Source organism: Siphateles boraxobius, unplaced genomic scaffold (genome assembly GCF_051911475.1).
Source record: "Siphateles boraxobius isolate OS27281-9 unplaced genomic scaffold, OSU_SipBor_1 25, whole genome shotgun sequence".
NCBI classification, from domain to species: domain Eukaryota; kingdom Metazoa; phylum Chordata; class Actinopteri; order Cypriniformes; family Leuciscidae; genus Siphateles; species Siphateles boraxobius.
This window is the reverse complement of record NW_027508866.1, coordinates 34267501-34281702: the sequence shown is the minus strand read 5'-3', so window position 1 is coordinate 34281702 and position 14202 is coordinate 34267501. Positions and strand designations below refer to the sequence as shown.

General features: G+C 40.9%; 1 protein-coding gene across 2 annotated transcripts in view; it reads right to left on the bottom strand.

The window, feature by feature from the left end:
* cntnap3 (contactin associated protein family member 3) overlaps positions 1-14202 on the bottom strand; it is a 184032-nt gene that overhangs the window by 21941 nt on the left and 147889 nt on the right. For both annotated transcript variants that reach the window (XM_077243733.1, XM_077243734.1), the window contains exons 14-16: positions 13707-13863; positions 11040-11167; positions 10715-10885 (exon numbers count right to left, since the gene is read on the bottom strand). In XM_077243733.1, coding sequence (XP_077099848.1) covers positions 10715-10885; positions 11040-11167; positions 13707-13863 — 456 coding nt within the window. The remainder of the gene's footprint in view (positions 1-10714; positions 10886-11039; positions 11168-13706; positions 13864-14202) is intronic.

The following is a 14202-nucleotide window of genomic DNA, read 5'->3' as shown; positions in this document are numbered from 1 at the left end:
GATTGATATTCAAGAAAGCTGTGCAAGTTTACTGCAACAATGGCGCTGTGAACTTCACATACTTTTGAAAATGCAGCGTTTAGTTGATCCTGATAAGCACTCATTGTCACAGTTGTAAACACAACAGCTTCTGGCATCACTGACCATTAAAGAACACGACACACACGTCTCCCGGAAACTTAAAAACTCACAAAGCGTTTGCCATTTTGTGTGCCATATGCATCAAATATTCCATAGACGTGCTTTCTGAAGCTGAAACTAGGTCAAATCAAGTCACCTTTATTTAAAATAACACTTATTTAAACACTTTATTTAAAAACAGCTTCACAGTAATAAACAAGAAACGGTAACAATAACGGTTACGCCAGGTCGCTTCGTTTCTTATCAGTGTGAAAGAGATATAATAACTCAGTCCATTTTTGTCTTACAGATACAGTAGGTGTTATACATCATTATAAACTCTACTTTTGTGTATACTCACAGGAAAAACAAAACGTTGTGCTTTTTGCAAAATAAAGAAGACAAACATTATGCACAATCTTGTACATAAATAAAGAATTATTAAAACGAGAAGCATTTTAGATTTATAAATTGAAATCACTGGCTCCTAATGGCATGAATGTGGAATCTGGTTTTTCTGTTTTTCTATAATTAAATGGAGAGATAATTGGATTAATACATGATTTGTACAAATGTTCTCAAATAAATTAAATATTCTAACTGTGATCATCGATGCTGATTAAGGACGATGTATTTCTGATGAATTCAGAAATGGATTTGTTGTATACTTAGTATGGCATAAATGTATTTTTTATTAGTTTTTATAGAGTATGTCTTGTGCTTCATGTAAATTATTGGTGGATGTGATTAACTTGGTTAAAAAGATTATGCTCTCTGTGGACAATTGTTAACTGAAGTTGACATTGAGTGATTTTGAAAAACCTAAGACATTTAACTGACTAATCTTGATGACATCAATATAATTAATTGTTTAAATAGCGGATGGAGGGATTTGATTATTTAACACACTGAAAAATCCTGTGAGCTGAAACGTAGTGAATAACATTCAATTAAAAAGATGTCAAATTTCGAGTGCGGATCAAGCTCTATTTTATCGTAGTAAAGTTTTTTATTTTTAAAAAAATATGTATTTTTTTATTAGAGTATAATATTTGTAAGCTAAATATCCTGTTTTTTATTTGATTTTGGAGTGATATATGACGTAGACACGTTCTTGACAGTTCTTCTTTGTTAGTTTGTTAAAAACTTATAATTGTTCTTCCTACCAATTCCTAATTAAATCTAGTTTCCACATCTTATTTTCTTCACATATGTTGAAGAATGGGTAAAACTTCAGGCTCCGGCCGCTCCATCTGCAGGATTTCAGCACATCTGAACGAAGACCCCTTGCGGCTGAGAGAGATCGGCACCTTCTGTCATGAAGCACTTTCTAATGACAGAAAACTCTACAAAAACACTGATGATGTGCTACGACCTCTTTATTATTCACCGCACGCGCGGCACAGCTGATGCTCAGGGTGAGCTACAGAAACACACACCGCTGGAGCGTCTGTGGCAAATATGACACAAAAGTGAGTTGCTTTTAAAAATGTAGAAGCAAGCGCATCGGAGTCATCATCTCAATCGTTATTAAAGGGATATTTCAGCCAGAAATGCAGATTTACTCACACTCATGTCACTACAAACACTTTATTTTCTCTATGGAACACAAATGGGGATGTATAGCTGAATATTCATGCTGCTTTTTTATATATATGGAAGTGTCAGTTCTATATTCAATACACACTATATTCAGGGCTTGACATTAACTCTTTGGGGTCGCCGATCACGCCGGCGTGATCAAGTTACATGTCCAGTTTAAGACGTTGAAGCATAAAAACAAAGGCACGTTGAGCGCTGCCGTCCACTTCTGTCGAAAGTGCTGGCTTGAAATTCTATGTTACTTTTTGTTTTGTGTTGATAGACCAAGTAAAAACGGAGATATGATAATTTAAACTTTATATAAACAAATATTGATGCGTTCGTAAAAGAACGCCAGATGTGATGCGACAGGCGTTGCATTTATTCTAATAACTTCGTCGGTTTTTGTCATAAAACAAAACGGAGAAAAATGTGTGAATCTGCTGACTCCTCTCTTCAGGCTGCACGTTTTAGGGAATGGAGGAGGAGCCAACTGAGCAAAGAAGCGAAATGGAAAGGCAGAGGATTTACGGAGTTGACAAAGAGAGACATATATATACGGTTATATATATCATGCATAGAGAGATATTATTGCTAGTTTTTGGAAGAGTTTGAGTAGATTTTGATAGTAGTTTAGGAGTAGTTTAGGTAGTTTAGGAGTAGTGTAGTTCAGGTAGTTTAGGAGTAGATTTAGATAAACTGTTATGAGGAGAGGCACAGATAAAAAATTAAATTAAATAAAAAACACCTGATATTTGTTGTAAATACTTGTATGTATAGTTTGATTTTGTGTTAATTTTACCTTTTGTATGGTATATTTGCACTATTGAGGAACCCCTCTTACTCAAGGAATGAAAGCCCTGTAATGTAGCTATCTGTGTAATTGTACATGAAGTGTCTTGTAGAGTTTCTAAGCAAAAAAGTAAAGAAAAAACGCCTATTGCCACACCTCCTTTTTGTGATATATAGTTCCCTTTCAAGGGAACTTCGAGCTGCGTCAAACGCTGTGGGAACGCCCCTGCGTTGTGCGTCATGAAGCACGTATGGAATCAGCCCAATGGAGAGATGAAACGTCATAGGCGGGTGACGTCATCGACCAGGAAACTATAAAGCACCCCAAAAACACAAGCGCATTAGCTTCTGTGCTTTCAGTCGCGCTACATGTGAATCTGTCCCTGTGTGATATTGTCTGTCTTACATACCCTGCACCACACAAACAATTTATCCCTATATATATATATATATTGAGAGATTATGGCGGACGAACAGCAGTTTAGAAAGTGTGTTCCTCCCTGCTCGCGTTATTTAACGAGCGGGGATACACATGATCTTTGTGTTGTTTGTTTGGGAGTTCAGCATGCCCAGTTTGCTCTCGAGGGAGCAGACTGTGAGCATTGCGAGCGTTTGCCGTTAAGGACGCTCCGCTCCCGCCGATCGCTCTTTGAGGAGAGCGGTTCGGTGTGCGCTCCCCGCGGTTCGGGTCCCGCTTCTGCCGAGGCAGAGCGGCGGCGCTTATCGTGGGGATCGCAGATGGATCTCACAGCGGGGTTTGAGACGGGCTCTGCCTTATCTCTCCCTTCACCGTCGGTGGTCTCTTATATAAATCATCAGGGGGGCCTGCGGTCTCGCCGGCTTTACAAGTTGGCCCGTCAGATCCTCCTGTGGTCCCAAGGGAAGCTACTATCTCTGAGAGCAATGTATCTCCCTGGGTATTTGAATGTGGTAGCAGACTCCCTGTCGAGGCAGGGGCCGAGGCCAGGGGAATGGAGACTCCACCCCGAGGTGGTGGAGCTCCTTTGGTTGAGTTTCGGTCGCGCCGAGGTGGACCTATTCGCTTCCAAGGAGACCACTCATTGTCATCGGTGGTTCTCCGTCACTCTTCCAGCCCCCCTGGGGTTGGATGCTATGGTGCAGCCGTGGCCGAGGTCACGTCTGTACGCCTTTCCCCCGATTGCTCTGTTACCAGGAGTTCTGGAGAGGGTCCGCCGGGACGGGGTCAGTCTACTACTAGTAGCCCCGTTCTGGCCGGCCCGAGTATGGTTTGCGGACCTGATTTCTCTCCTGGACGGTTCTCCTTTGGAGCTCCCGGTCAGGAGGGATCTACTCTCCCAGGCGGGGGGCACGATACTTCACCCCCGCCCAGAATTGTGGAAACTGTGGGCTTGGCCTCTGAGGGGGCCCAGCTCATAGACTCCGGTCTCTCAACCGAGGTTGTTGAGACCATTCTTAACTCCAGAGCTCCATCCACGAGGAAGCTTTATGCCTTGAAGTGGAAACTTTTCACTTCTTGGTGTGGAGAACACCTGCAGGACCCAGTTAACTGCCCAGTGGGTGCAGTGCTGGAATTCCTGCAGGAGCGCTTCTCCACAGGGTTATCCCCCTCCACACTAAAGGTGTATGTGGCGGCACTAGCTGCTTACCACGTCCCTTTCAGTGGAGTTTCTCTTGGGAGACACCCGCTTATAACTCGTTTCCTCCGTGGCACTTTGAGGCTGAGGCCAGCAGTTCGTACGAGGGTGCCGACTTGGGATCTGGCCATTGTATTAGAAGGTCTTTCCCTAGCTCCTTTTGAACCTATCGAAGAAGTTCCCGAGAAGTTTCTCACTTTTAAGACTATCTTTTTGCTTGCTATCTCTTCACTAAAAAGAATCGGAGATTTGCAGGTTCTGTCGGTTTCACCCTCGTGCCTGGAATTTGCACCTGGCATGGTTAAAGCTTTTCTGCATCCTAGACCAGGTTACGTTCCTAAGGTTCCTACTAATATTGTTAGACCTACGGTTCTGCAGGCTTTCTGTCCTCCTCCATTTATGTCATCGGACCAGGAGAAACGTAATTCACTCTGCCCTGTTAGGGCATTAGACGCTTATGTCCACAGAGCTGCCCTGTGGAGGAAATCAGAACAACTTTTTGTATGTTTCGGGCCACCCAGGAAAGGGTGTCCGGTGTCTAAACAGAGAATGAGCAAGTGGGTGGTTGAGGCTATCTCACTTGCTTATGAGTCGGCTGGCCAGCCTTCACCTTTGGTTGTCCGAGCTCACTCTACCAGGAGTATGGCTGCTTCTAAAGCTCTTTTGTCGGGGGTTTCCCTGAGTGATGTTTGTGATGCGGCTGGATGGTCTTCACCGCATACTTTTATTAAGTTCTATGACCTAGACTTAAGCTCTACCCCTGGGGCACAGGTGCTCTCGTCCTCTGTGCGCTAGTCTCACATGACGGTCATTTGGTCCTATGGCGACGTGGGTATTCGCGTTCCCGCAGCGTTTGACGCAGCTCGAAGTTCCCTTGAAAGGGAACGTCTCGGTTACGTATGTAACCCTAGTTCCCTGATAGGGAACGAGACGCTGCGTCGCTCCGCCATACTCCCGGCACTCCCGTTAGCGCTTCCTTCAAGCCTATCAGAAGCTAATGCGCTTGTGTTTTTGGGGTGCTTTATAGTTTCCTGGTCGATGACGTCACCCGCCTATGACGTTTCATCTCTCCATTGGGCTGATTCCATACGTGCTTCATGACGCACAACGCAGGGGCGTTCCCACAGCGTTTGACGCAGCGTCTCGTTCCCTATCAGGGAACTAGGGTTACATACGTAACCGAGACGTTTCATTTTATCTAAATTTTACATTTTTTATTTTGTATTTGCACTATTTGGTAACCCTCATACTCTGGGAATGCAAGGCCTTAAATATAGCTCTCTGTATAATTGTGTGCACAACATTTTTTTTAAAAGTGGCTGAGCTAAAAAGAAAGAAAAAAAGCCTATGGCTACACCCGTTTTTTTTTTGTAAATCATATTTTTTTTGTATATAGCTTGATTATATCTGAATTGTGCCTGTATATGTTGACATTTACAACTTGTGTTTACATTTTAAACCTTTTAAAAATGCTTCATTGAGCATGCTTGTGTTTTTTGTAGTAGAAAAGCTATCATTTTTCTAATCGGATTTTGTGTTTTTTGTGTGATTTTGGGTCCAGTATGTTGATACAGTACATCAAAGTGAAAAACTAATTGTCAGGTCATATAGGTGATGTTGTGCTGAAAAAAATAATACCAAACATTGGTATGGTAAACATTTGATTATGTGGCAAACTCAAAAAAAATAAAATAAAAGCACTCAAAAACGGCAAAAATAGCCCAAGACTCCGAAGGGTTAACACCCGCCAACCCGCCAAATGCGTGTGTATTTCTGCAGTGGCGTGTAACAGTCACTCCTACTAGACATTTTGGCAGGTTGAATTTTATATATAATATATTCAATTGACCCTTCGCTAAGCCCCACCCTCCTTAGTTACTGTTGCTACGCCTGTCAAGCTTTCGCGTCTAGCACATCTATTACAGTGTGTATGCACCGGTGTCAGACATTCCCAATGAGATAATTTGTAATTTTTGGCGAAAATGTGAAATATCTGAGAGAGCAAGACAAAAGGGGCTGCAGTATGCATTTGAGGGATATATCCACGACATAATATGCAACCGATTAGAGAATAATTTAATAAAAATTGAAGCTAAAGCCTATAGTCGCAGCAGCAGTGCCTCATACGCTGACCATTCACATGGGAAACACACGAATCGAGGAACAGCTATGTTCGTGCACAGAAGGGTATGTGAAATGTGAAACTAATCTAATAATTATAAATCAAACAGTTTATCCATAAATCTTGTGGAATAACACTAACACCGGGAGAGCCGCGATCGGATTGGGTTAAAGTTACTCAGGGGTAGTAGGCCGTCGATTAACAAAATGCTGAAATATTTTAAAGTATGTCAGTGAGCCTCCGTCTTGTCTTTAATCGTCTTATTTTACGTTAAAATATATGCATTATGAACAAAGAACCGTCATTATTTCCAACTTCCAAGCAATAGGTGTTTTTGTTAATCCTGTCGACACTTAGATGTGAATGGGTTCTCCCACACTGCTTGATCCACACACATAATATCTCACCTTGGCTTTTTGATTGTCGGGAAGGAAAAAAATTACACTACCCCGTCCAAACTTTTAGGATACCGGGTATCAGATTTGCACAATCCATACGCACAACGTTTCGGCATGTTTCCCTCGCTCGAAAGCTTGCCAGACCTCCCGCGCCTAGTTACGGTTGCTAAGACACGATTGGCCAGTGGCGGTTTTTGGGCGTGGCTTAGCGAAGGGTCAATTGTAGTCTTTTAAAAAGGCATGTGAAATAATAAACTAACTGCAAAGCATTGTTGTCAAAAATAAAAAACTTTTGAGACATATCAATACTGAAATATCTGAACCGCTTCCAATATTTATTTTAGACTAGATACACGTTACCAACTGCACTTTCTCTCTCTTATCTTGTCACTCACCCACGAACGATGTATATTGTTGCTGTGGGGTTACGTATATTGCGCATAATTTCTTTTTCAAATAAACGCTGTTCTTTTGAACTTTCTATTCATCAAAGAATCCTAAAAAAATTTATCACTGTTTCCACAAAAATATTAAGCATCACAATTGTTTTCAACATTGATGATAATAATCAGAATCATACATGAATTTCTTTGATTTTCAATTCAGTTTAATTCTACATCCTTAGATTCAAATTCAAACTGCAATTCTGCAGAATGTTTCTATAAATCCAGGAAGAGAACTGTAATTTAAAAGGCATTTTCAATCCATCTCTGAATGGTGCACAACCTTGATATGGAAAAAAACTTTTTTTGCTACATGAAGGAAATAAAGTCATGGAGTGACATGTTGGCGAGCAAATCACAATTTTAGCTTGAACTATAAATATATAGTTTGAACTCCAGCACCCGACAGCTCAGGTCTCAGATGCCACTGTTTTTTCCATCGGCTTCTTTGAAACGAACTTCCTTTAGAGTTCACGTCCAACATGAGCCGCCTCAACAGGCGCCCAAACCAGTCAGAATATAATGAGAGGTTAATTGAGCTCTTCCAGCCAAAGGATTTGTCATTATAAAGGAACAAGCGGCCAGGCGCTGTAAGGTCTTCACATACTCTATTCTCATCCATCACATGAGCCTATTACGTCCAGGAATTTAACAGCTCTTTTATGCAGTTAAAGAGTCGCGTAATAGACAGGGACCATGTGGCGGAGGGGTGTAATAAAAATCTAGACACACACCCAGAGGACATGGGTTTTATAGGGTTCGGATGAACACCAGACAGATAGTGCTCATCTAGCAGCAGTCAAAGTGGATTTTACATTTTGGGAGAGATAATGAAAGTGGTTTTTGTGCATATTTGTGTTCTGGATGATTTTTAGTGTTTTGTTATGCAGTTTCTATCATCTTTTGCTTTATTCATCTGTGTGATTTTTTTCAGCTGTTTTATGATCCAGTGAGCAAAAAGAATATTATATTATAAACTCCCAATTCTCATTACTGAAATGCATCCATATATATTACTTTTACAACTTCAATTAAACAACTAGAACTATTTCTAACATATCGAAGCCATGTCCTTGGCATTATTAGCGTCATGCACTACTGTTAGATCTACAGGAAGACATGAAGAATCATGTCTGGAGCACAAAAACAAACACTGAACTTTCATACTTGGGTCTAGGCCTTCAGACCACTACGAGTGATCGAGATGCTTGACTTAGCAAACACTGCTAATAAAATGACCAAAGGTCTTAAAATGATCATATAGAGGGGTTTTCACTCTGAGCGCATTGCAAACCAGTGGAGCACATCTCTACATATTGGTTCAACAGCTATTCTGTGGTAATTTCCCTGGAGGAAACCGTTTTGTGATGTCTATATTTTCAGCCGACAGGTTCCTTGGATTAGGGGAAAACACACACTCACACGCACGCACACGCGCGCACACGTGCACACACACACACACGCACACACGCACACACGCACACACGCACACACACACACATACACACACACACACACACAACCCCACACGCACACAACCACAGTGTTTTTTCCTACAGGGGTGAATCTCATGAAACATGTCAAGAACATGTACAAGCCATATTTAACCACAAATCCAAAGAAAAAATGTAAACTTTTATTTTACATTTTTATGGCCATTAAGATATTTCAGCATAAAAGATCAAGACATTTCAGCACATTTAAACACCAAATTGTCATTACTGTAATGCATCCATATATTACTTTTACTATTCCAATTAACATGCAATATATATATATCAGTGGCGGCTGCTGGTCTTTCAAAGAGGGGAAGCTGTATTAATGAATGAATGAACAAATGATCTAAAAAAAAAGACATTTAACTCGACAGAGGAAATGTGTGAATTAGGTTAAACTGAAACAAGGTATGTGTTGTATAATTGTGTGAAATTTATGATGAAAATTGGTTAGCAATTTCGCCAAATAAATACCAAGAAATAGGTTGCAGCAGTTTTTCTTTCGACTACACTTGCAGAATCCGCGATCCGCGACTTTTTATTGTACAAAATCGCTCTCAATCAAAGGGAGATGCAGTCTTTGGACAGACCCTCCAATCATCACGCAGAAGGCCGGAGTCTAGTCCCGCCCACTCCTCCATTCTCCCCAGAGAAGCTGAGCGTCCGCGGGCGGGACATATCATAATCACAGCATTTATCCAATGACCGTCTAGTTTCGGAGCACTGAAAAAAACAGCCCCATTTAAATTAACGGAGGCTCGGCTTCAACAGGGAAATGCACTGTGACGCTCCGGGAGTGAATGAGAAGGAAATCGAGTCAGCCGATCTGCTATAGACCTGCTATTTTGAGCTGACGTCACAGTTACGTCATGGCGATAGCTGGAGGCAAAACAAAGGGAAAACTGCAGGCGGCCAATACAAACCAGCACAGATTCGGCTACATAATAAGGAGCTTAAATGTTGTGTTGTTGGGGGCAAGAATCAATGAAAAATGAATATACTGTACCTGGAATTTTTATTTCTAGAAAATCATTAAAATTGCACCGTAATGTCACTCTTTACATTGTCGTCTTCTTGGCACTGGCAGAACTGCGGATCGTACCACACAAGTCTTGTACAAGACCATTCAGCACATAGTTATAGGTATCTAAAGATTTATATGCCCTCAGTTTCTCTTTACACTCTGTTTCTCTATCGGATAGGTGTAGAAGTCAGGCCACTCAACCGGAGGTAGCCTAGCGTTAACGTTAATCCTGTCAGATTGTCCATCCATTGCCTGAGAGTGTACGGGTCGGCCAATCTGGTTCCGTCCGTTAAAATAAACTTTCGCAAATAACAATCGCGGTCCTGGACAGTGAGTGACCTTGCACATTAAGGTAAAATCGGATTTTCTCCAGTCATTGTTAAAAAACAAGCTAACAAAACTTGCAAACTAACGTTAGTGAAGCGGCTAGAGGAATCGTTCAGCAACCACCTAAGCTCCGCCCACAGAAAAACGTAACCATGTTTACCAACTGAAAAGGGGTCTATATGAAGCTGATTCTGAACAAACTCGTCTTCGAGATGAACGTGTTCTAACGCGTTTTTAGTCAATAAAATATAAACAATAGTACATATTTCGCCATTAATTTTTTTAACATTACGAGCTTCCCCTGCAGTCTTAAAGAAATCCCCACATATTATTCTTTTATATTACATATATTTTATAATTTAAGGCGAGACACATGCAGGCAAAAAAATGGTTTTTTTTCACTGGTCAATTTTGAGATTTTGGCCTATTTGTCTTCAGACTTGTGCTGAAAAAAGTCCAAAATACACATTTAGGTCTTTATTTTACTACACTTTGTCCGTTTGCCTCTGTAAATTTCTCATAAATTCATCAAAAGTTGGCGTTCTAAATCATCCCGCTTCTCCGCGATCACGATCTGCACCCTGTCATCACACACACCGTTCTCTCTCATGAACAATGCTGTCGGATCCATATATGGTCATTTCCTGTTTATCAGCAACCAATCATGAAAGTAAAACGTGAAAGTAAAATATTAATGATCCTTAAAAAACTGAGAAAAAACAACTGTCAGCTGTCTAGGCAGGTTTTGTGAGATTCTCCTGTAGAGGAAAAAGCTGGAAAGTTGAACACACTCACAGCTCAGTTCAATCCGAATGAAGTCTTTGATCCCCAGGTTCTCCAGGAACACTCCTGATGAAGAGCTGGTTTTAAAGAGGAAGGAGATATCGGCGCTCAGCTCCCCGTGGAACGTTGGAAAGTGCAGGTACGAAGTCTCCTTGTTGAAGTAGGCGGCGTTCCAGAAGTTACCTGGAGAAAGCATTTACAGTAGCACATGTATATAGTTTTCCATTAAGCATTAATGAAGTGGCAAATGTGTGCCAATCTACCCAGAGCCAGTCTGACAGGGTAAGTGGTTACAGTGTGATTAGAGCGGCTAATATTAAATCTGTGGAGCACTTACTGTCTCCGTAACACTGCATGGGACCCACTCTGTAGGCCGCTTCTGAACCGGACCTGCTGATGTCACCGATAGCCAGCGCTCCAACCGGCAAATGCTCTTTATGGGACAGCAGCCCGGAGTCATTAGACCTGTCAAACAAAAAAAATATTTTTAAATAACACAATATAATATAATAATAATCTCCCAATTTTCATTACTGTAATGCATCCACATGTTACTTTTATTACTCCAATTAAATAGTAAATCTACTTCACTAATTTATAATATATACATATATTTATATATATATATATAATTATATATATATAATTATATATATATATATATATATATATATATATATATATATATATATATATATATATATATATACAGGTCCTTCTCAAAAAATTAGCATATTGTGATAAAGTTCATTATTTTCCATAATGTAATGATAAAAATTAAACTTTCATATATTTTAGATTCATTGCACACCAACTGAAATATTTCAGGTCTTTTATTGTTTTAATACTGATGATTTTGGCATACAGCTCATGAAAACCCAAAATTCCTGTCTCAAAAAATTAGCATATTTAATCCGACCAATAAAAGAAGTGTTTTTAATACAAAAAAAAAGTCAACCTTCAAATAATTATGTTCAGTTATGCACTCAATAGTCAATACTTGGTCGGGAATCCTTTTGCAGAAAAGACTGCTTCAATGCGGCGTGGCATGGAGGCAATCAGCCTGTGGCACTGCTGAGGTGTTATGGAGGCCCAGGATGCTTCGATAGCGGCCTTAAGCTCATCCAGAGTGTTGGGTCTTGCGTCTCTCAACTTTCTCTTCACAATATCCCACAGATTCTCTATGGGGTTCAGGTCAGGAGAGTTGGCAGGCCAATTGAGCACAGTAATACCATGGTCAGTAAACCATTTACCAGTGGTTTTGGCACTGTGAGCAGGTGCCAGGTCGTGCTGAAAAATTAAATCTTCATCTCCATAAGCTTTTCAGCAGATGGAAGCATGAAGTGCTCCAAAATCTCCTGATAGCTAGCTGCATTGACCCTGCCCTTGATAAAACACAGTGGACCAACACCAGCAGCTGACATGGCACCCCAGACCATCACTGACTGTGGGTACTTGACACTGGACTTCAGGCATTTTGGCATTTCCTTCTCCCCAGTCTTCCTCCAGACTCTGGCACCTTGATTTCCGAATGACATGCAAAACTGAGCAACAGTCCAGTGTTGCTTCTCTGTAGCCCAGGTCAGGCGCTTCTGCCGCTGTTTCTGATTCAAAAGTGGCTTGACCTGGGGAATGCGGCACCTGTAGCCCATTTCCTGCACACGCCTGTGCACGGTGGCTCTGGATGTTTCTACTCCAGACTCAGTCCACTGCTTCCGCAGGTCCCCCAAGGTCTGGAATCGGTCCTTCTCCACAATCTTCGTCAGGGTCCGGTCACCTCTTCTCGTTGTGCAGCGTTTTTTGCCACACTTTTTCCTTCCCACAGACTTCCCACTGAGGTGCCTTGATACAGCACTCTGGGAACAGCCTATTTGTTCAGAAATTTCTTTCTGTGTCTTACCCTCTTGCTTGAGGGTGTCAATGATGGCCTTCTGGACAGCAGTCAGGTCGGCAGTCTTACCCATGATTGCGGTTTTGAGTAATGAAACAGGCTGGGAGTTTTTAAAAGCCTCAGGAATCTTTTGCAGGTGTTTGGAGTTAATTAGTTGATTCAGATGATTAGGTTAATAGCTCGTTTAGAGACCCTTTTCATGATATGCTAATTTTTTGAGACAGGAATTTTGGGTTTTCATGAGCTGTATGCCAAAATCATCAGTATTAAAACAATAAAAGACCTGAAATATTTCAGTTGGTGTGCAATGAATCTAAAATAAATGAAAGTTTAATTTTTATCATTACATTATGGAAAATTATGAACTTTATCACAATATGCTAATTTTTTGAGAAGGACCTGTATATATATACACACACAGAGACACACATATATATGTACATTATTATATATTCAACTTTTATTATACATGCATATATATATTTTTATATAGAATTTGGATGTCATACATTTATTTCTTATTAAAACTAAATCCTGTCATCCAGCAATTTCCTCCCTTCCTCATTCGTTGTCATCATTTTCACCAAAAATGTGTTTTAGGTGGACAGATCAATACAGTACAAAGAACATGTAGGATGTTTGAAAATAATGGCTTTTCTGATTCAGTTAACCAAATGCTTTTTAATCCTCGCTATTGCTTCAATGCAAATGAAAAAGCACGCCGTTATTTGTTGTGTAGTGACGTGCATGGTCAAGTAAGCCAGATATGTGTATATTTTTCACAATACACTGTATTTAATATATCACAATATATTTAATATATTGTATTTAATATATTACAATGACTCATGAGTATACGCTAAATTCGTGCAAATTTGCCTTACACAAACTTGTGAGTACACATAGTACAGTAACAAGCCAAATTGGCTAGTGATTTGACAGCGTTACCAGTGGGTTTGCAGGTGTTCATTTCAAACCCTGGTTGTGGTGTTAAAAATGACAGTGTGAATGCTAAGCAAAACCAAAACTAAATGTAGCGTTTTATTTTTTTGGTCCAGACCTGAAGAACCAAGAGAACTGAACTACAAGTGTGAACAGAGTCTGGTGTCGTACCACTCTTTGCTGTCGGCATCACAGTTACAGAAGTGTTCAGGATGCACACAGTTCTCCTGAAGGCCACATGCACACTGCTGGCTCCCCGGCACTGCTCCACCCCAGTACATGTGTGCTTCCCCAGCCCGTCCCAGCCACCAGCTGAAGGGGGTGCCATCTGCAACAACACACACACACACACACACACAGACACAGACACAGACACAGACACACACACACACACACACACACACACACACACACACACACACACACACACACACACACACACACACACACACACACACACACACACACACACACACACACACACACACACTGCATTGAGCTCTGCAGAATGATGCTTAGACATCGAAATGACACATTAGACATGATGAAAGGAAGATTTTTGCACCCCCAGAAGATATGATATTGCTCAGAGGTTGCTCTTTTACAGCTCATGAGATAAAACTGAGTTTTCAGTCATTTTAACTTTGCATCAGATGTTTCAACAATG